Raw genomic sequence first — 20,149 nt, forward strand, 5'->3', positions numbered from 1 at the left:
CATCCCCTGCCCCTTTCCTTGTTGATTCAGACCAGGGCCTGTAATTTGTTAACATCTTTTCTCCCCTCCAATTTCAATCTCGGACACGGCCGGCCTCTGTCTAACAATAATACAGGGATTTCAGGGGTATTTATGAGAGGCTTAAAACTTAATCCCACATGAGCAAGGTAAGCCTGCTCTTGGCCTGAAATGTGGCTGGAAAATCTGGTGCCATTGCTGCAGCAGGGGGAAAGAGGCAGTAGTGGGACTGAGCAGCCTTCGAGCGGGGCCAGGCGACTGCCAGCACTGCTGAGCCTCCTCCTGCAGCCAGGCTGGGGACACAGTGTCGGGTTTGGGAACTGAATCATAGACCCACAGCACAGTTTGGGTTGGAAGGAACCTTTAAAGGTCACATCTAGTCCAACCCCCTGCAGTGAGCAGGGACATCTTCAACTAGACCAGAGCAACCCTGTTTCCAGGGATGAGGCATCTACCACCTCTCTGGACAACCTGTGGCGATGTTTCACCAACCTCACTGTAAAAAATTTCTTCCTTATATCTAGTCTGAATCTAAACTCTTTTAGTTTAAAACCATGACCCCTTGTCCTGTCACAAAAGACCCTGCTAAAAAGTCTGCCCCCATCTTTCTTATAAGCCTGCTTTAAATATTGAAAGGCCACAAGGAGGTCTCCCCAGAGCCTTCTGTTTTCCAGGCTGAACAACCCCAACTCTGTCAGCTGAACATCCCCACCTCCCTGGTGGCCCTAGCTTCCCCAGAGAACAGATGCATTTCTGTGACACCCCCAACACCACTTGGCATCCCAAGAGAGCTGTGTCCCTCTCCACATCTTCTCCCCACCATGCACAGAAGGCAACCACAGTGTGGATGGGTCTCTTACTTTCTTCTTGCTGCAGTAGATCTGCCACTTCTTCTCTGCCGGCAGCGCAAACATGGCCTCTCTGTGCTTGTCCGTGAGGTCAAGTTCATCCTGGAAAGGGGAAAAAAAAAAAAACCCAACACATGAATCATGAGTACACGAATGGGTGATGGCACAGGCACAACCCCTCAGACAAGCAGCATGAACTGATGTGGGGTCACACCACAGCACAGCCGTGGCCCAGCAGCATCGCCCCGTGACTATCGATTTGTCAGGGCCATGATGTGAATTCCCATCCTGCTGTTGCTGACCTTCCCCTGACTCCCGGGCTACAGGCAGCTGCCAGCAGGATGGGGCTGCAAACCTCCCTGCCTTGTTCCTCTGGGCATTGCCTTCATTGCTTTCAAAGGCAGCAAGTGTTTTAGAAAGGAGATCCATGAAGCCACTACAGCTGCCCACAAGAGAGGCTCCCACTGAGGACTGAGAGCTTCAGATGATAGACCACATACATCTAAGACACAAACAATGAAGAACAATTCAAACAGAACCTTTCTTTTTAACCACCACAGAACTGCTTCAGTGAGCACCCTGAGTGACCCAGCCCATTTCCATCACTGACACCTGCATTTCATCAAAAACTGCAGGGGTTTTTTTTGGCTTTTGGTTTGTTTTCCCTCTAACTAAAAATAGAAAGCTCTTTTCCTAATATCTACAGTTAATAAAGAGATACAACCTCTCCATCAAAACTGGACTACGTATTGCCAGGCAGAGATAAAGCTGTTTACTGACTGAAAGCTTTATTGGTTGATCTGATGTTATTTTAACAGACAGATCCATTTTCGACTCGGACGCTCGGTTACCACTGTGCCCTCCACCAGGCTGCCCGAGCATTATCAAAGCCTCGTTGCTTCCTGGTGCTAGATGTAGGTCAAAGCTCTTATCACAGAACTAAATAAGACATTCAGGCAGGGCTGGGAGGCTTGTTGCTAAAGCCAGCATTGATCTTACAACCATGGATGTCTCTTAAAGTCACCCCACCACTGATGACAATCCTAGTGCTGGAGGGGTGTTGGTGGGGCAGTGGGAGTGCTGGAGATGCTGCAGAAGGTCACACGAAAGCACTGCCATGGCCTCCAGCCAACTCATCCCACCCAGCCCGTGGATTTAATTAAGAGGATCCCCATTAAAAATTACACTTAATTTCAGCAACTAAAAAAGGCAAACCCCTCCCCAGATACCATATGGAGACTCATTAAGTTTCCCTGCCTGAATAATAACATGTACCAACTAAAGCTGGTAGCCCCTGGTAACCCAATCAAGAGTAAAAACCCCATTGGGTGAAGGCTGAGCAAGATGCCTATGGGGAAAGATGGGGCTCTGCATCAGCAAGCCTATAGGCCACAACAGAATTCAGCTGATCTAATTAAAGCTCATATTGCACCCAATAGCCTCCAAAGGGAGCTTTCAGCTCTCCTGTAACCCAAACCCAAAGGCCAGCACAACAGGCAGTGACAGAGGGCTGCTGGCAGTCCTGGCCATCTTGGAAAAGCTTATACATCCACTTCAGGTATTGATTTCACTTCTTGATGAAATTACTCCTCAAAAGGAAAGGTGTCATGGAGCTTTTTCCATTACATGTGAACAGAGAAGCTTTGCCTCTTCCTTGACTTTTTGCCCCCATATCAACTGACTCTTCAAACCACCATGCTTTACAGAGCTGATGTTGGTGGGGCTCTGGAAGCAGACTTGCAAGACACCCTTACAACACATAAACGTGCTGCTGTTAAGAGAGACTTGGAAGAAAATGAGGACTGAAAAAGCCTGAGCCCAGACTGAGATGCCTCTCCTCCTCCTGCATGCAGGGAGGAGAACCTGGCTCACGGACTCCCCAGTCTTGGGCAAGTCCCATCATCCTCCCATGCCTCAAAACCAAAATTGCACCCTATGTCCTCCTCCACTGTGTCTCCTCAGGCTACAAACTGGTCAGACACTCAAGCTCTGTTTCAGCCCCAATTCTCCACGTCTGAAGGATGACACAGGGACCCATCTGAAATTCAGCTCATTGGAAAAGTACACCTGGGACTGTGGGAGAGGAAAAAGGTCTCCTGATGAGTATTTACCTCCAAGGTGAGGGTTTGACTGAGCACAAGAAAGTGCTTCCACTGTGACCCTGCTTCCCTGCCACCTGAATCTGGGATTCAGGCCCAAAAGCACCAGCCATGCACATCTCTACTCAGGTCCTTAGAAAAATACTTATTGAAACTTTCAAAGTACCCATGCCCTAAAAATACAACTTGTGCAAAGGTGAAGATTTATTAACCAAGAAAAGAGGAATCTAAACTGAACTGAAGCCGAAGCGGGAGTAAGAAAGGATAAAGCAGAAGATCTTATTAGGTGCTGGTACATGACAGCGTGCAAACACATCCAAAAAAGGTGCAGAAATGCTTCTGAGCCCCACACAGCACATTTCCTTGTGCCTCAGCTCTAACATGTTCAGTCATCACAGCCCTACATCATTCAGCAACACCTACCTAATGACATCTTGCAGGATGCTTGGTAGAGGTGTTTAAATAAACACTACGTGGCACCCAGAGAGTACGAAAATCCTCATAATCCAACAGGGACTAATGACTGTTCATCTGAGCTGTAACAGCGACTTCCCCGTGAAGAGTCGGGTCCTTACATGGTGTGCATGGGGATTCCTGCACCCACCTCCAGCCCTTTGCTTATGCTCACTGATAACAGACTGGTTTGGGTTGGCAGGGACCTTCAAGATCATCTAGTTCCAACCCCCTGCACGGGCAGGGACATAGCCCAGGTTGCTCCAAGTCCCATCCAACCTGCCCTTCAACACTTCCAGGGATGGGGCAGCCACAGCTTCTCTGGACAACCTGGGCCAGGGTCTCACCACCCTCACAGTAAGAAGTTTCTTCCTAATATCCGATCTAATTTCAGTTTGAAACCATCCCTCCTTGTCCTATCACTCCAAGCCCTTGTAAAAATCCCTCCTCAGCTTTCCTGTAGCCACTTCAGGCACTGGGAGGTGCTCTAAGGTCTCCCTGGAGCCTCCTCTTCTCCAGACTGAATAATCCAAACTCTCTCAGTCTGTTCCCACAGGAAAGGTGCTCCAGCCCTCGGATGATCTTCATGGCCTTCCTCTGGCTATCTCAGTACTCCTTGGCCCAAAGCAGGCTGCTCATAAACTGCCCCTCAAACTCCAGAAGACCAAGAGAGGACACGAACATCAGCCATTTTCCGGGGGCCCAGAGACCACTGTACACACACTTGTCTGACAAAGCCTTCAGCAATCGCACGGCAGGGTTGTAGCGAGGCAGAGAAGCTGTGCACAACCTCAAACCCAGATGTGCCTTCAATTAATAATCACGAGCTTGATAATTAGGTGATTCTAACTGGCAATTAATTTTATAGGCCATTTGCAAGCCTCGCGCTCCTGCTGCAGCGTGTGGCGTTGGCAGCTGCTGAAGAGTGAGAAGATAACTGGTGGGTTGGGTCCATCACCCCTGCAGCCCTCACCCCTCACTTCAGCCTCACCTTTCACAGCTCGGCCCCTTCCACCTGGCTGCTTCCCATGGCAGGAGCTGCCAGCTTCTCTGCTGTAAGTATTTTTTTGGAACTGGGTCAAAGGCACGTAAAGTAACAGCCTCATTTTGCTACCAAAAGGAAGTCTCTGCCCAGAGTGTTTTTACTGGAAAGAGGTACACTACTCTTAAATATTTATCCCGTAGAGTTAAACTATTCACCTTGAGATCAGGAAACATGTTTCCACATTAAATTGTCATTTGAATATGATTTAAAAAGAAACCCTCACATAGGAGATTTGATTCTCAGCGTTTATTTGCTATTTCTGGGAGGTAAAAGACTTCCACGCAGCTTGCTTTGCCAAGGGCTCCCTGCCCAAGCCAAGCACACCTCCCCTCCCTCCCTCTGAGCATGGCACGAGCTCCAGTGCAGGTGATCTCACACTGACCTCCTAAAGCTACCTTAGAAACACATGGCTTGGCTCAGCACGCTGTGAGCATGATTCCATGGGCCAAACAAGTTTCTAACAGGTGCTCCTGCACCTTTCCCTTGGAGGACACAGTGACACTTGTCGGGGGGGGGGGGAAGCAGGTATGCTTCCATGGTCCATACCTCCCTGAGGTGGCAATCACATGCTAAGTTGGAGCCCAGGCCACTGGAGGTCCTCTGTGGTCCAGCCCTCTGATCAAGCAGGGCCACCTAGAGCCATTGCCCAGACAGCTTTTGAGTATCTCCAAGGAGGGAGACCCCACAACCTCTCTGGTTTGCAGCCACCCTAGTCACCAACCATCTCCTGAAAGCAAAGCCAGGCCAAGCAGAAAAGCAAGGCACTGCCACTGGAAGAAATGTCTGACCCTCCCAGCAGAAAGGGCACCAAGTCCAGCCCCAAACTCACAGCATGATCCTCAGTGCAACCTCCTGTCCCTGTCACTCCACCCATTGCATGGTAGACATTTTAATGAGTGTCTTCCACAGGCTGAGAGCCACAGGTTTTAATAGGGACAAGACCAGGATGCTGCAAATCTCTGGACTTCAGGAACGACCTCCAGGATGGGCTCTTAGAGGTGGGTGAACCCAAGCGCTGCCCATTCATGGCCACAATACCCCAGCATGACCATCACAGGTTCCTCCCCTCCATCCCACAGGTCCCATGGGACCCCAAACCAAGAAGCACCTTGGGAGCAGAAATTAAGTCAAGAACAATTCCCTGTGCAGGGGTCTGTACCCCCAGAGTATCTTCAGGGGTCATAGGAAGAAAGATGAGTAACTGAAAAGTCTGTTGCACCCTTCTGGCTGACAAATTGTGTAACCAAAACATGTGGAGATAGGGTAAAAAATGGAAGTCATCCATTGCCATAACTGGAAAAAAAGTTAATGAAAATTTGCTGGCTTGCTCTGGATTTATATATAGATATACACACACACAGAAATACATCACTGGATCAGTAAGTGATGAACATGATAAAGAGTAAGTGAATTTACTCCTGGTGGATGGATGGACAGAGTTTAGAAACTTCCTTAAGGGCACCAGAAAGATTACAGCACATAATGGCAAGCTCTCCTGCATCCTCAAGTGAAAAATGAGAGATGAAAATTGCTCTGAAAAGAAAAAATAACAAAAACACATAGAAAGAAAGAATCAAACAGGAACTTTTTGGCAACATTTGGCACCAACTGGTAGAGCACGGGAATTAAAAAAACCAAAAATGGCCTGTTGAAGCCTGCATCAGCTTCCCTTCTCAGAGGTCATATCGCTTTTTCTCTCTCTTCCAGGCATTCTTTTCCAAGTCCATCAGTTTGATTTATCCCAGAAGGCTGTGGTGTCAAGGGAAATGGCAATCAGCATTTTTCCCCCCATGCCTCATCTAATCTTCTTCCATTTGGCCACGGGGCTGCCCACATGGCCGGCCAGGCAGCTGCCTGCCCCCACTGCCAGCCCCCTCTGCCAGCTGCACCCACCTTCTTCCTTAGCTCCTTACTTTCTTTTTTAAGCACTTTTCCTAAAGCCACAGACTCATTAATCAGGAGTTGTTACAGTGCAAAGAACACCCGCCTTGAAATGCATCCTGCACCGCCCGAGGAGCTTCTCAATCCGCCACGTTTCTTTAGGCCACTACAACTCTCCACGTATGCAGATTTATCTCAGTGCTTGGGTTTGTGTGTGTTTTTTTAAATAGGAAGGTAGTGAATGAAGTATTTTAGCATTGGTAATAAAAATACTTCCTCCCTAGTACACATTTTTTCGGCCATAGGAGCCTGAGAACTCAAATCTCCAGACAAACCAACCCCAGCCAATATTATCACTGTGTATTTTTAATTTACTCGTGACAATTACAGAACACAAACAAAAAGGCAACTATTCATCTCTCTTAATCAAGAAGCATAACAGATAGAAGATTTTTATTAATTTTGCCTTTCTCATGTAATGCATTTTTTGAATAAGGGGAATTGCCTACGGCAAGGGAATGAGTGGCAGCAACAAGGAATCACGCTAAGTACTTTGAAGCACTTATACCTAGTCAGCCTCTTCCCATGTTGCATTTTTCATCCCAAACTGGAAGAGCAAAGACCCCAATCCACCCTGCTCTGCAGCTTTCAGTTATTGACCTTAACACATTGGACAGGCATAAATAAAATATGTGTTCCTTTCTTCTTCTGCAGGAAAGATTATGGCCATCAATAGCTGATTTAGCTCCTCAATAAACTCAGGCTGCAGCTGGTTCATGCTCCCATCAGTCCAAACACTTAACTGAGGCAGACAGCATGTACTGCTTTAATATTACTTCATTTAATTAAGTTCTTTAATAGGCTAAAGGTTTTAAAGGTGCTCATATGCCAATATTGGTATCTTTTAAAACAGAAGTAACTACTTAGGTTTCTCAATCTTTTTTGTTGTACTATGTAACTGCAAATATAAATTTGTATTTATTTATTGAGCTTGGCCCTCTGTGACCTTTTCACCAACATCACGTGGAAAACCTCTCTTCCATTTTAATTAACACAGGGTACTTTCACAGCCTGAGTTATTGATCTGTGCAGTTTTACCCTGAAGAGCACTCTCAGATCGAGAAGCCCTGCAAGTTGATCCCCAATGTGCTTTTCCCACACAATTGTACAGAAACCCTGAACACAAAAAAATTAGATGCATCAGCCTGTTATTTACTACTGTGATCACTAAAATGGACAAAATTCAAGTCAGCCACAGCTGGGCTTGCTGGGTGCACCTTGTACCATAATAAAGCACAGAGCAGGCAAATAAATAAGAAGGTGGTTTCAGATGTGGATTTCCTACCTGTTTATGGATCCAAAGAAGCAGCTCCCTTTTTAGTCAGTTTGTAGATGCCACCTTTGCTGCTGGTATCCCTGACAGCTACTGAAGTTGGAAGTCAAACAATGGGTCAAGCTGGCTTCAGATGTCCCCTGCCCAATGCAGATGCTCACTTAGGAAAGCTGTGCATGCTTGGTCTGGGGTTCAACTGCTCCAAGGTTTCCACAGCTAAGGCCCTAGGAAGAGCATTGAAAAGGGGCTGGATGGGAATCAGTGGCTGCAAAGCTCCACATTGACTCGATCCTTAAAGCTTCCCAAGATTAATGTCTATAAATACATGAGGGCTGGCCACCAAGAAGGCAGGGACAAGCTCTTTTCACTGTGCCCTGTGATAGGCTGAGGGGCAATGGACTCAAACTCGAGCACAGGAAGTTCCACCTCAACATGACTTCTTTACTCTGAGGGTTACAGAGCCCTGGGACAGGCTCCCCATAGAGGTTGTGAAGTCTCCTTCTCTGGAGACTTTCAAGACCTGTCTAGATGCCTTTCTGAGTGATCTGCCCTAGTTGCATGTGGTTTTTTGCTCCTGCAGGGGGATTGGACTCGATGATCTTCAGAGGTTCCTTCCAACCCCTAATATTCTGTGATCCTGTGATTTAAATTGTGGCAGTTGGCCAGTTGTGGCTGCCCCATTCCTGGAAGTGTTCAAGGCCAGACTGGATGGAACTTTGAGCAACCTGGTCAAGTGGGAGGTGTCCCTGCCCATGCAGGCAGGTTGGAAATAGATGATCTTGAAGGTCCCTTCCAACCCAAACCATTCTGTTATTTACTGCTCTGTGCATGGGACCCTAGGGGTGCAGCCGAGGGGAGCAGGAGCCAGCTACAGCCTGATGCTGATGGCAACACAAGATAGAAGTGGGCTCCTTCCATACCTGTGGCTTGGTTGGGACAAGTGATTCTTATTGACCCACAACCACGGCTTTGGTCACATTTAGCATCCTAAGGTCATTTTTAAGACCCTGAGCAGGTGCACAGCAGAGAGTCACCCTGCAAGGAGGCAATATCTCACCAAGGTTTGAGATCCAGAAAGATGCCTAGCTCAAGAGACATCAGATGGCCCTAGAGGTGTCAGGCGTTGTTGGGGAAGGGAAGCTGATCCCCATAACTACCAGTATTGATTTGAACCTGGGAGCTGATGGAAATTCTGACCACAGGGTGGTCAGGCAGGATCCTGCCTGCGGGGCTGCAGAAAGCCTCGGCTGCTGATCTTGGTGAAGGTCACATGCCAAGGGACACCCAGACTGCTGGTGACAGATACAACAGCAGCATGAACAGCTTTCCTTTGTGTCTGCCAACGGGTACAAGGCAAGCACGTGCCATTCCCAGCAGGAACACTCTCTGCTGAGACTGGTGATGAAGCACAATGTGCATGCTGCTCAATCCTGCCCGTAACTCCAGCAACACCACCCAATCACCAAGGTGTCAGGAAGGAGAAGACCACGGCTGGAGCAGATGCCCCATCCAAAGGGGGCCAGTACTCTCTGTGGTGACCTGTGCCAGCAACACTTGGAGGTGGTGCAAGCCAAAAAACCCTAAATGCCCCAATTAAGGTCACCAACACGTTAACAAATGAGCTGCCCAGGCACCTCCCAGGGATGTGGCCTCCTCTTTTATGAGGTGCAAAATGGAAAGCATTTAGCAGGTAGACCATATAATTTTTCCACTTCAGCTGTACTTCTCCTGGAAACAAAGGGGTTTCTTATGTGCTCTCTGCCTTCATCTGGGACTCACATTGTGCTATAACATGGGTCCTTTGTAAAATTGTGGGTGGGGAACAGCGTGGGTTTTGGGCAAGCCCCCCCACTAGTTTGGAGGTGTAACAGATACTGCAATTACACAAATGCTTCAGCTGAAATAGAGTGGTCCTCAGTGGATTACTCCATTCAGGTCTGTGGAATGTATGTAGGCGGAAAGTCCTTATTTTCTCGCCAAGTAGGTGTGCGTCTTCTCTCTCAGGTGCTCACCTATCAAAACATGTGTTTAAGAGATTATCTGTGAGGGTGTAACACCACGAGGTGATGAAAACGAGCGCTGTGAGCAGCGTGGCAGGTCCAGACTGTTTGCATCTAATGAGCAGAACCACCCAGTTCCCTGCAGAGGGAACTTCAAAGCAGATCTCACCAGATCACTTGGTTTTCTTCCTTAAAAGCGGTTCATAAGCTCAAGGGAGCTTGGTCTTGAGAGACAGTTGGTGGGATGGGGTCAGGAACCCTGTGCTGTCTGTCTGACCCTGGACAGGCTCTGCAGAAAGGGGTGTCTTGCCCAGGACACAAGGGCTATAGCAGTCGTGTGTTTTCTGGGTACAAGCTGCATACTTTTCTTTGCAGATATATGGGAAAATGGCTTCGGCTGCTGTTCAGTGGTTCCCAAAATCCCAAAGTCCTTAATGCTGCAAAGACCGGGCAGCAAAAAATGACAGGTGATCTGCAAGCATGAAATGCAAAGCTTGGCTTTGCAGCTGATCCCTCAGCTGTTACTCAAAAGCCGTGTTGTTTTGCAAGGCCCAAAACCTCATACTTTCTCCTTATGGGATTAGAAACCAGGGGAAAAGTGTATTACTCCAGTTCCCAAGTAAAACTTGGATGTCACTAGCAGTGAGTTCCCAACCCAGAGCTGCTATTAACATGGAGCAGTGCTCAGACTGGCTGCACCACTCCCTCCTCCTCACACTGAGGTTGTCCTCTGCTCCCTGTTGGAGCAGCACGTAAAATGGCAATTGTCCTGGCATGCCAAGAGGGCAGGAGGGCACAGCTCTGCAGGGCAGTTATGCATGGAGCATCTCACCCAAGCACCCCACATGGTGAGGCACAGAGCAATTGCCCACCATGAAGCATTTCAAAGGATTAATCTCTGTGACGGGGATGTTATCTCCTAACAGATAGCATCCAAAGAGCAGCTCTGATGGAAATGCATGAGTTTCCCCAAGTACAGCAAAAACAAATGCTGTGATAAATCTTGTAAGCTGCCAGAGACCCTTTTTTTTTATTTTTATTTTTTTTTTCCCCCTGAGTTTCCACTACTTCATAAAGCAGCAGAGAAGGATGGAGCAGCCTTCCATATCATGGGAAGGGAAGGCATAAAGCCCAGCACTTTGGAGATGGTGTGTGAATCTCTCCCCTTCAGCAGATCCCAGTGGAGACAGTCACTAACCCTGTGCAATGACACAGAGCAAGGGTCTGTCTGCACTTGTCCTGAGCCCGGGGACTGGGGACACCACACAGCCACCAGCCACCTGCCTCCTGGTGTCACCTCCCCAGGTCTCCAAGACCTGCTGGCTGCTGGAGACTGGGTGGAAGGACCTGGGGAAGGATACCTGCTCTGGTTTCGTGGGCTAGAAATGGGCTGCTGCACATTCCAGGGGAGCTGCAAGGCTAGAGGGAGGCTGCTCTAATTTCTTCTCTGTTGCTAAAGACAAGTCGGAGGTAAAAAGCCTGAGAAGCTCCATCGGGAGCAGTAACCGGAATTTCTGCAAAACCCAGGAATTTGGGAGGACAAGCCTTGAGAGGCAGGTGGGGCAGCATCTCCTCTGAGCACATCCCTCTACCAGCAGGGATGCAGGGTGGGAACGAGGTGAGGGACCAGGAAGAGGCAGCACCTCATACTGCAGGGCTGTGCAAAGCCACGCTGGACCCGGCAGCATCTCTGAGCACCCAGGTGGTGTGAGGTGCTGCCAGAGCATTGCTCTCCTACTGCTGGGACAGAGACTGCCACCAGCCCCACCACAGACAGAGCCAGTGAGGTGTCCTGGGTCGTGCCAGGGATCCCTCTGCCCTCTCCAGACCAAGCCATTCAACATCCCCATGCCCCCACCCCCCTGCCTGGACAGATCCCATGGGGCTGATGCACATCACCACACACTGAGCGTTTCATTACAAACCTCAGAGTGACAAGGAGTGTTAAGCAGATATAAAGGACATCAGTCATTTACCCATCTGGTGGAAAGTCTAGTTGCTGGCAGAAAATAGAGAGGATTGTTATGGCAAGATCTACCATATGGCACCATTATGTGGAGCTTTGCAAGTGCTTTCTCTGAGCATGCAAGCAAGATTTCAGGCTTTGAAGAAATGTTGTATTGTTAGCCTGGATATGCAGGAGCCTCTTGAAAGAAGCCGTGGCAGATGGCACAGCTTTGTTCTCCCAGTTTGCAGGCAGCTCATGCAGCCCCAGATATTCCCCCTCACTGGGGCTGAGCAGGCCCACAGCACAACAATCCTCCTGATTATGTCCTGCAGGAGGATCAATGGCTCCTGAAACTTCTTCAGTCCAATGGATGTGGCTGCCAGGTACCACACTCCTGCATGAGCCCCTACGAGCAAACACCAAGCAGAGGGACACACCAGTGTCAGTGCAAGGAGAGCTGCACGAAATCATAAAGCCTTGTCCCAGCCAAGGGAGCTGCAAATCAGTAAATCTTGCTGAAATCCCCTGCTTTTGTTTGTGCCTCCCTGCCAGCACCTGCTCCTCCCTGGGTGGCTGGGCCTGGCCGGAGCCCCACCAGGACAGAGGACAAAGAAAAGCTTTTCAGATGGGGCCGGTGCCCGCTTGAGCGACATCCCAACAATACCCTGAGGAAAACCCATTCAGCCCAGGCAGGAGGAATGGGAAGGAAAGGGAAAAGGTTCCTCCTGGAGGCAGCAGTGATCAGTCATCGATCACAGCAACAACATCTGCCTCTGCCCTGAGCCAGGGAAAAAGCCCTGCCTGCCTGCAAACTGCTGGCTGGGATGGAGCACATCAAGCCTTTAGCTGACCTTGGAGTCACAGCTGCTCCATGTCCTGCAGTTTAGACCCTTGTCCTCTGCTGCTGGCATGGGACAATCAATGATTTCTCACACTATGGATGTTTCCTGACTCAGATGAACAGGCTGAACAGACCCAAAGCCCAGAGAATATTTTGCGGGATGGCTCCAAAAACAAAGAACTTTTGCCCTTCGATGCCTGCAGGAGGCTGGGACCTGTGGAGCAGGGATCCTGCTGGATTGTTGGTCTCTGGGAGGATTGTCCACCCCAGTGACCAAACCTACCACTGCAATGTCCCCAAAGATACCACCTGTCCCAGGCCTGAAATCTTCCACCCCTGCCACTCTGAGTCCCTAATGGGAGCAAATGAGGCAGAAAAGTCACTATTAAGCTGCAAGAGAAGAGCTGGCCAAGGACCAACTCGGGCTGGCAAAGCCTCCAGACCCACTCCAAACTCTTTGACTTCCCTCAACCCAATGGACTGGGACAACTGAGGACTCTGAAGGAAGCCTTGGTTCCACAGAGCAGGCACAAGTCATCCTGTCCCGGCTGGTCGAGTGTGATGGGCCGGGTGGCATCGGGCTCCCACAGGCATAAAAATCAGCCCAGCACCTCTGAGTGCTTTCTCTGTCTCTCTTCCAAATGCTACACAGTGGGTTTATACAGAAACAGTGGGACGCTTTCCAAACCATTTAACTAATGCTGAAATTTAATACCTGACACCAACAGGTTACTGAGAGCAAGAAGGAGCTGTTGTAATGGGGGGTTTGCATCCTTACTCCACCCAAATGGGAATGTCCCTCTCGCACCTGCAGGGCAGAGCTCAGCTTCCCCCTCCCTCCCACCCAGTGCTGGCTCAGGTTGAGATCTGCCTGAAGGGTGTTTCGGGGAGCCAAGGGGTTGAAGCTGTTTGCAGGGGAGCACGGTGATCACCCATTGTCCCCCTTCCTCAAGTGACTTCAGTCCCTGGAGAACCAGCGTGGCTCCTGCTGCCAGCATGCCCTGGAGCAGCAGCTGCCTCCAAGCTGCCTGCTCACCCTTGGCTGGGGGGAAAAAAAGGCAAATCCTTTCAGCACAGAGCAAGAGAAGAGGAGCAGAAGGACCACACCAGTGCATGCCCCAGGCTTGGCTGGCCCCTGCAAGTGCTGCTGGGCTTCTGCCTCACTGCACAGCTTCTGCACAAAACATCTCACTGAATTTGGGGGGATGCTTTGAAAATCCTGGGCTGAGATAAGGGGCTGCAGGCTTGGTGGGGCTCCAGCATGTGAGTCTCCACAGACGCCTTCTTCAACGTGGCTGGTGATGCCCAGTCCCAGCCCAACAAGCCCTTATGCTACTTTGGCTGGGAAACAGGGAGAGCTTTCCATGGGAAAGAATTTCCCCAGGCAAATCTCATTTGGCCAAGTTATCAGTGGAGAAAAATGTGGAACAGAGGCAGCCCCTCCACCTGAACAAACCAAACCTAGCCACTTGCATTTCTCAGAACTGCTGCAAGAAGAGGCCCTGTCACGGGGACAACTCATCCCCACCGCCCTATTTGGGGTGTCCCCGTTTGCCAGAAGTCTCATCCTGCCCATGGAGAAGGACATCTGGGCAAAACCAGTTCTTACAATCTGCAGCTCTCCTCTACCAAATGGCCTGGACCACCCAAACCATGCTGCCTGACATCTCCTGGGATATGCTGTGTGTGACCAACCAGCATCAGGACTCCCAGCTCCTTCTACGCATCAAAGCACTGTAGAGAAACCCCACTGAACTGCTGAATCCACTCACAGTGGAGCACTATGGGTTCATCCAACAAACCACACCAAAATGGTTTTGCTTAGAGGAAATGAGAGTTTTTTCTGGCTGCCAATATTTTTTTGATCCAGGTTTTTCCGAGTTTTGGTACTGAGGGATAAAGAAACAGTAGCTTGGCTCTTCAAATCTCCATTGAGCCCAAACCCAAGGATTTCTGTGAAGTAAAGTGCCCACCAAGTACAGTCACTTTGCACCTCTGGGGGCAACCTGCTTTACCATCTTGGACACCCCAGGGGTGCACAAAGCCAGACCAGCCCCCAGGCCCTGCCCTAAGAAATCAAGGATTTCCAATGAGAAAGCAAAACCACCCAAACTGGCCACACTTGGGGGAGGAGCAGAGCTCACAGTTCAGTGCAGAACCTCTCTCAACAGAAGCCCCTGGTGCTCCCCTTGCACCAAAGCTTGCCTGCAAACTCAAAACCAAACCTGGGGAGAGTAGGAAGAGGCAAATAAAAAAATAAAGAGAAAGAGAAAGCATCCTGCTTACCACCAGCTCAGTGAACATGACATCCAGCTCCTCCACGGGCGGCATGGGCAGCGCAGGCTCCATGGTCTGCAGGGCAAAGCTGCTGTCATTGCGCAGCCGGTAGGTGATCTCGGGGTGGTCACTGCTGCGGAAGCAGCAGAAGATGAAGGAGATCCCCCGACTGCTCCTCTTCCGTGGGGCCATGGCCACAACCCTCTGCGTCCCTCCCTCCTGGGCACTAGATCCTGGGAGAAAGAGAAGAGAGGAGGTTTGAGCGGCCGCCCCGCAGTGCTGCGCTCCCGTCCCGCCGAGAAGAGGAGGAATCAGAGCCACCCACATGCTCGGCACAGAGGGGAAGACAGGAGACAGTTTATGAGCCAAGTATTTCTGCTCAGACTTTATGTTTATGGTCCTGGCAACCTTGACTATCGTGCTAATGAAAAAAGATGCATTTGCTTTGCTCTCCGCTGAAGCCGGTAGCAGCAGGAGAATGGGAGGATGCGCCACTGTCCCTGCAGGGAGAGGGGACCTGGACCCCTCACTCACTGCTGCAATTCCCAGCAAATCCCCACCAACCTCCCTGTGCCGTGGCAGCCAGTTCAGCCCTTCTATCAGGCCATCCAGAGGTATGGCAAATTTGGGAGGCTGCTGCCAGGAACAGCAGGATGTGCTTGGAGCCACCAGGTATGTGGTCCCCAGCACGGGTGACTTGGTGCTTGAAGCTCTCATGTGTCTCAGTGTCTCAGGATGCCCTGAGCCACAGACAGCAGCAGAGCTGATAAAATATCCTATTTTCTCCCCCCAGCTGTTAAACACATCCCTAAACATCCACCAGAAACCACCGGTTGGGTGGCTCTTTTCGTGGAAAGTTTTGCTTGGCTTTCATTAGATAAACCCTACTTGAAATTCCACTAAATATTTACAAGACACAATTTCAGCTGATAAAAATCACACGGTGCTGGTAGCTCAGACTTTCCTACCCAGTGCTTACGTGGGGCAGTGCTGCTAGAGCCCAGGGTCACTTGGGTTTTACTGATTTCTGAAACTCAGGCTGGGAGCAAAGCTCAGGGCAGGAGATGTGTCTTGCCTAACAGATAACAGCAAATACTGCCCCAAAATTGGGACTGTCAAGACAACAAGATAAGAGAAGGGCCACCTAAAAGGAGTGAGGAGAGTGGAGAAACATACTAGTAAGAAAAATCGACCAGAGAAGTAGGAAATTTTTTTAAAGGCTAAACATTTGCCTTATAAAGTCACACACCCACACATTTTATCTTTGCAAAATAAGACGCCGAGATGTTAAGAGACAAGACAAACAGCCAAGGCTAATGCAGAAGGTTGAAATATGGATGACTCAGATTTATTAACAAAGGGAAGGAAGGTCAGAATTTGGAAAGGAGTGTCTGATCTCCCTGGAGCCAGCCATTCCCCTCCATCTACGGATTTCTATGTCCAAATAAACAGCTGTTGTATCCCACAGAGACGCAGCGCAGGAGAAAGTTTGGTGTTGGACCCTGCACTGCCACTTGCATGGCAAACATTGCCCTCCCAAAATAAGGACCTTGCAGAAAACTCAGGCTCTGCCCATATTACTTCAACAGAGGATCTGACCCTTGAAATTATCTTTGATTGCGTATTTTTAGCACATGGTGTAATCATCTGCTGAACCACAAACGATGGGAAACAGTTATTGGGTCTTCATGCGGGATAATCCCAGGCTGTGCAACTGCTCTGTGCTCGGTCTGGAGGCTCCCCCCTTCCTGAAGAACCCCCAAATCTCATTTCACATTTAGCATCTTGCAATGTAGAAAAATGCAGCCACTGGAGGAATTTCAGCTGCCATGAAATCTCTCTCATCGCAGCTCCCCAGCAGCCAGCACCGCAGCAAATCCATTAGCAGCCTGCTGGCATCCCTTCCATGTTAGGAGGGGTTTGGGACCTCTTGGGGAATTTCTTTCCTAAAGGAGGGAGGGAAACAAAACAACCAAAGACATGCAGACCTCTGTCCCCTGCGACACAGAGGAAAATGTTGCAGGCTTTGAAGAGCCGCGAGGAGCATGGCGCAGAGGGAGGTGCTGGTGGGTGCCCAGAGCTTCGTGCCTGGCACAGGAGCCTGGTCTTGACCCACACACCCTCAGCTGTGCCAGGTTTGGTCCCTTGGTCATTCCCTGTCCACGGGTACAGCCACACTGTGCCCAGAGCAGGGCCTGCTTCTGCTCCTGGTCCAGAGCAAACAGACCCACTCTCCCATGGAACGTTTTCCATCCCCTTTTCAACACCATGTCAATCTCATCCTTGAAACCTGCTGCTACATACAAGCCCAAACTTGGGCTTGCAAAAATGCAGGGAAAGCTTTTATCAGAACAACACCTGCTCTACAGAGATACACACTCCTGAGGATGTTTTACGAGGAGTTTAAACGACAGACCGAAAGGCAAGATTTTATTTTGGGTTTTAAAGCAGACAGTCACATGTAGCAACCAAGACAAGGTATTTTTGAGCTGCTTCCAGCTCTGGAGCTATTGAGGTTCCTCATTTTCATCTATAAACAATGTATAAAAACAAACCACCCTATAGCGTAGGCTGAGTGGGCTGTAGGTTATTAACAACCAAGACTAAAAAAGGTTAGAGAGAGAACATGTTAGCTACCAGGCAAATAGCATTAAACCTTCAGAAGCCCGATGAATATTCATTGATGTGATGGAGCAAAATCAAGACATGGCTCCCTGGCAGGTCCTCAGGAGCTGCAGACGGTGCAGATTGCATCACCAGAACCAAGTGGAGCTACACAGCCTCCTCCTTCCCTGCAAGTCCTACAGAAATTGGTTATTCAAGGAGAAAATCCAACAGCTCCTGGCAACCTGGAGGCTTGCATTAAGGAGAGCAGAAGGAACCAGTTCCACCCAGCATCACATTAAATGTCCTGCTCCCCCCTCCCATTTATACCTTTGAGCACTAATTAGATCAATATATTTAAGTCAGATTGTGATCTAATGGTGCCTTCTGGCCTTTACTATTGAGCGGGCCAGAATAAATTAAGTTTAATTGCCCCTGTACGTACAGAGCCAGGGAAGCCAGGATGAGAAGGGTCATTGAGGAACTTCTAGCCAAACCCCAAATCCCAAGGCAGGACTGACAGGGCCAAATCATTCCCAAACAACTTCACTTTCACAGAAACAAGGGTGGAAATGCGTGTGTGACAGGCTCAGCCTGGAAGCCCAGGGAGAAAAAGTTGAGGAGAAGGAGCTTAGACCACATGTGCCACCAGGACGAACTGGGGTCCCCACGCAGTTCAGAGGCCATGGGCTGCAGCTCAGCAATGCACAGAGAGACGAGTTTAGTTGTTTTCCCCAGCCCTCAAAAGGCAAAAAAAAAAAAAAAGCATCAATCCTACATCGCCCTGAGCAGTGCTTAAATGAAATCAGTCATTAGGAGAAAATTGGACCCCGGTGTCGCTTCCGCCTCTGCTGTAAGGAAAGGAGAGCAGCAATTACTGCTTGCATATTCATCAGCCTCCTCAGCAAGCTAAATGAGCCCGTGTGGAGCAACATGCTGCCAAAGCCTGTCTGTGACCAATGCCCCAACCAGCTGGTTCAAAGCCAGCCCCAGTATTGCAGCATTGCGGTCTGCAGCCTAAAAATACCCAGCAAGGGTACAAACACATGCAAAGGAGTGTGCACGCTCCCCTTCACACCTGCCTCCAAACTTGCCCAGAAGCCAGGAGCTAAATCCTCAAATATGAATATTAGAGTGTTCTTTTCCTGGCTGCTCTCCCATCCCCTCCCCAAAACAAGGATGCGAGATCCTGGGTGAGCTGTTTCTCAACGGGGAGCTTTAATTCAACCGCATTGCACAAGGGGAGAGGGTTTATGTGCAAGTGCAGCAGCACTCACTGCCTGTTTCTGCAGAGCCCTGATTGATTTCTGCATTTTGGGCCACACCAACCTTTGCCTCCCCCCACCCTGCAGAGTTTCGGTGCAGCCTGGGATGCTCCTGACTGAGGGAAAGTTTCTAACTCTTTCATTGCTGCACAGTGACCAGGAGGCATTTGGTCTCAGTGGGCAGTTCTGCAAGACATCATCATTCCCACCAAGTGCTAGAGCTGGGTGTCCTGGACCACTTTATACAGCACGTGGAAGGAAGAAATTTGGCATCCCACACATGGCACCCTAAGCTTGTCCCATCCCGGTGCAGAGCGATGGTGAACCCTCCTTCCGTGCTTCTCCCCAAGCATGTAACACCCAGTGCAGGGTGGATGTCAAACCTGCTAATGACTTTGCATCATTTCTTTAAACAAACAATTCTAGATGATTTCCCTATGTCACATCCAGACATCCTGTCCTGGTTTGAGCCAGGATGAAGCCACCACAATATAACCTGGGGCAGCCCCTGAGAAATGGCAAAGCTTTCCTTGGACATGCTTTTGATTTTTCATCTTTTGGACCCAAGACAGCCAGCACCCTTCTTTTCTCTGCTCACCAACCCAGCTTCTTCTCAGGTTTGGTCCCAGCTGTGAGCCCTCCAAAACATATGCACAGTGCTCTGCACATCCCATCAGGCAGTAGCCTTTGGGCTCATCCTTCTCAAGAGCAAGAAGGGTTGCTCTGTTTCATGTTTGTATTGAAGCCAGGGCAAAGAAACCCTTTTTATTGAGAGGGACCCAAGCATTATTTACTTTTAAAAATAAAAGCTTTGCAATTGAGCCCTGTGTGGCTGAAAAGCCCAGAAACTGGATTGCCTTCCCCTAAAGAGGAGCCACCTTCCCTCCAACACAGAAACTCAGGACCTGAGCCCATCACCAGCACCTCCAGCATGGACTCTGTGCTGAGTACAGTGCTGTTCTCATTAAAAGCAACCAAGATGAGGTTTTGGTCACAAGATCCCACAGAGATTTCCAAAAACTCTTTTCTTTCCCAGCATCAAGCTGTTTTCATGCATAGGGTGCACAGGAGAGGAACATTTGTGCTTGGTGGAAACCTGTACATACGGGCAGGAGAAGGAAAACACCCCAAAGGACTCAGCTAAAAAGTTTTAAACTGTTTGATGACTGCTATTGCCCCCTCCAACCACCTGTGAAACAGCAGCCATGAAAGGGGATGAGGACAAGACCCTTCCATGATGCCCCAGGAAAATCACCTGCCAGGAGGAGCCTGACTCATCGTAAATCACAAGAGCTACAATTCTCAGCGTAAGCAAATCACAAATGCTTGGGTTTCATGAATTTAGAAATACATTTGCCAAATTCTGAATTACCCCAGATCCTCCTTCCCCTTCCCAGAAATCCTGCTATACTCCATGAACTCAACAACGAGCCTTTTGCATCTCCCAGCCTTGCTCGGGCTTCACGGTACCCAAATGCTACTGGCATTCCAGGCTCTTGGCTCACTTGGAACACCCCATCTGCCAACATCATCAAAA

The 20,149-nt window shown here is 49.4% G+C and overlaps 1 protein-coding gene across 2 annotated transcripts in view; it reads right to left on the reverse strand.

Moving 5' to 3' along the window:
• DAAM1 (dishevelled associated activator of morphogenesis 1) overlaps positions 1-20,149 on the reverse strand; it is a 94,376-nt gene that overhangs the window by 41,464 nt on the left and 32,763 nt on the right. For both annotated transcript variants that reach the window (XM_051621910.1, XM_051621909.1), the window contains exons 3-4: positions 14,753-14,976; positions 879-968 (exon numbers count right to left, since the gene is read on the reverse strand). In XM_051621910.1, the coding sequence (XP_051477870.1) occupies positions 879-968; positions 14,753-14,935 (273 nt within the window). In that variant the 5' untranslated portion in view covers positions 14,936-14,976. The remainder of the gene's footprint in view (positions 1-878; positions 969-14,752; positions 14,977-20,149) is intronic.

Source organism: Apus apus, chromosome 5, assembly GCF_020740795.1.
Source record: "Apus apus isolate bApuApu2 chromosome 5, bApuApu2.pri.cur, whole genome shotgun sequence".
NCBI classification, from domain to species: Eukaryota; Metazoa; Chordata; class Aves; order Apodiformes; family Apodidae; genus Apus; species Apus apus.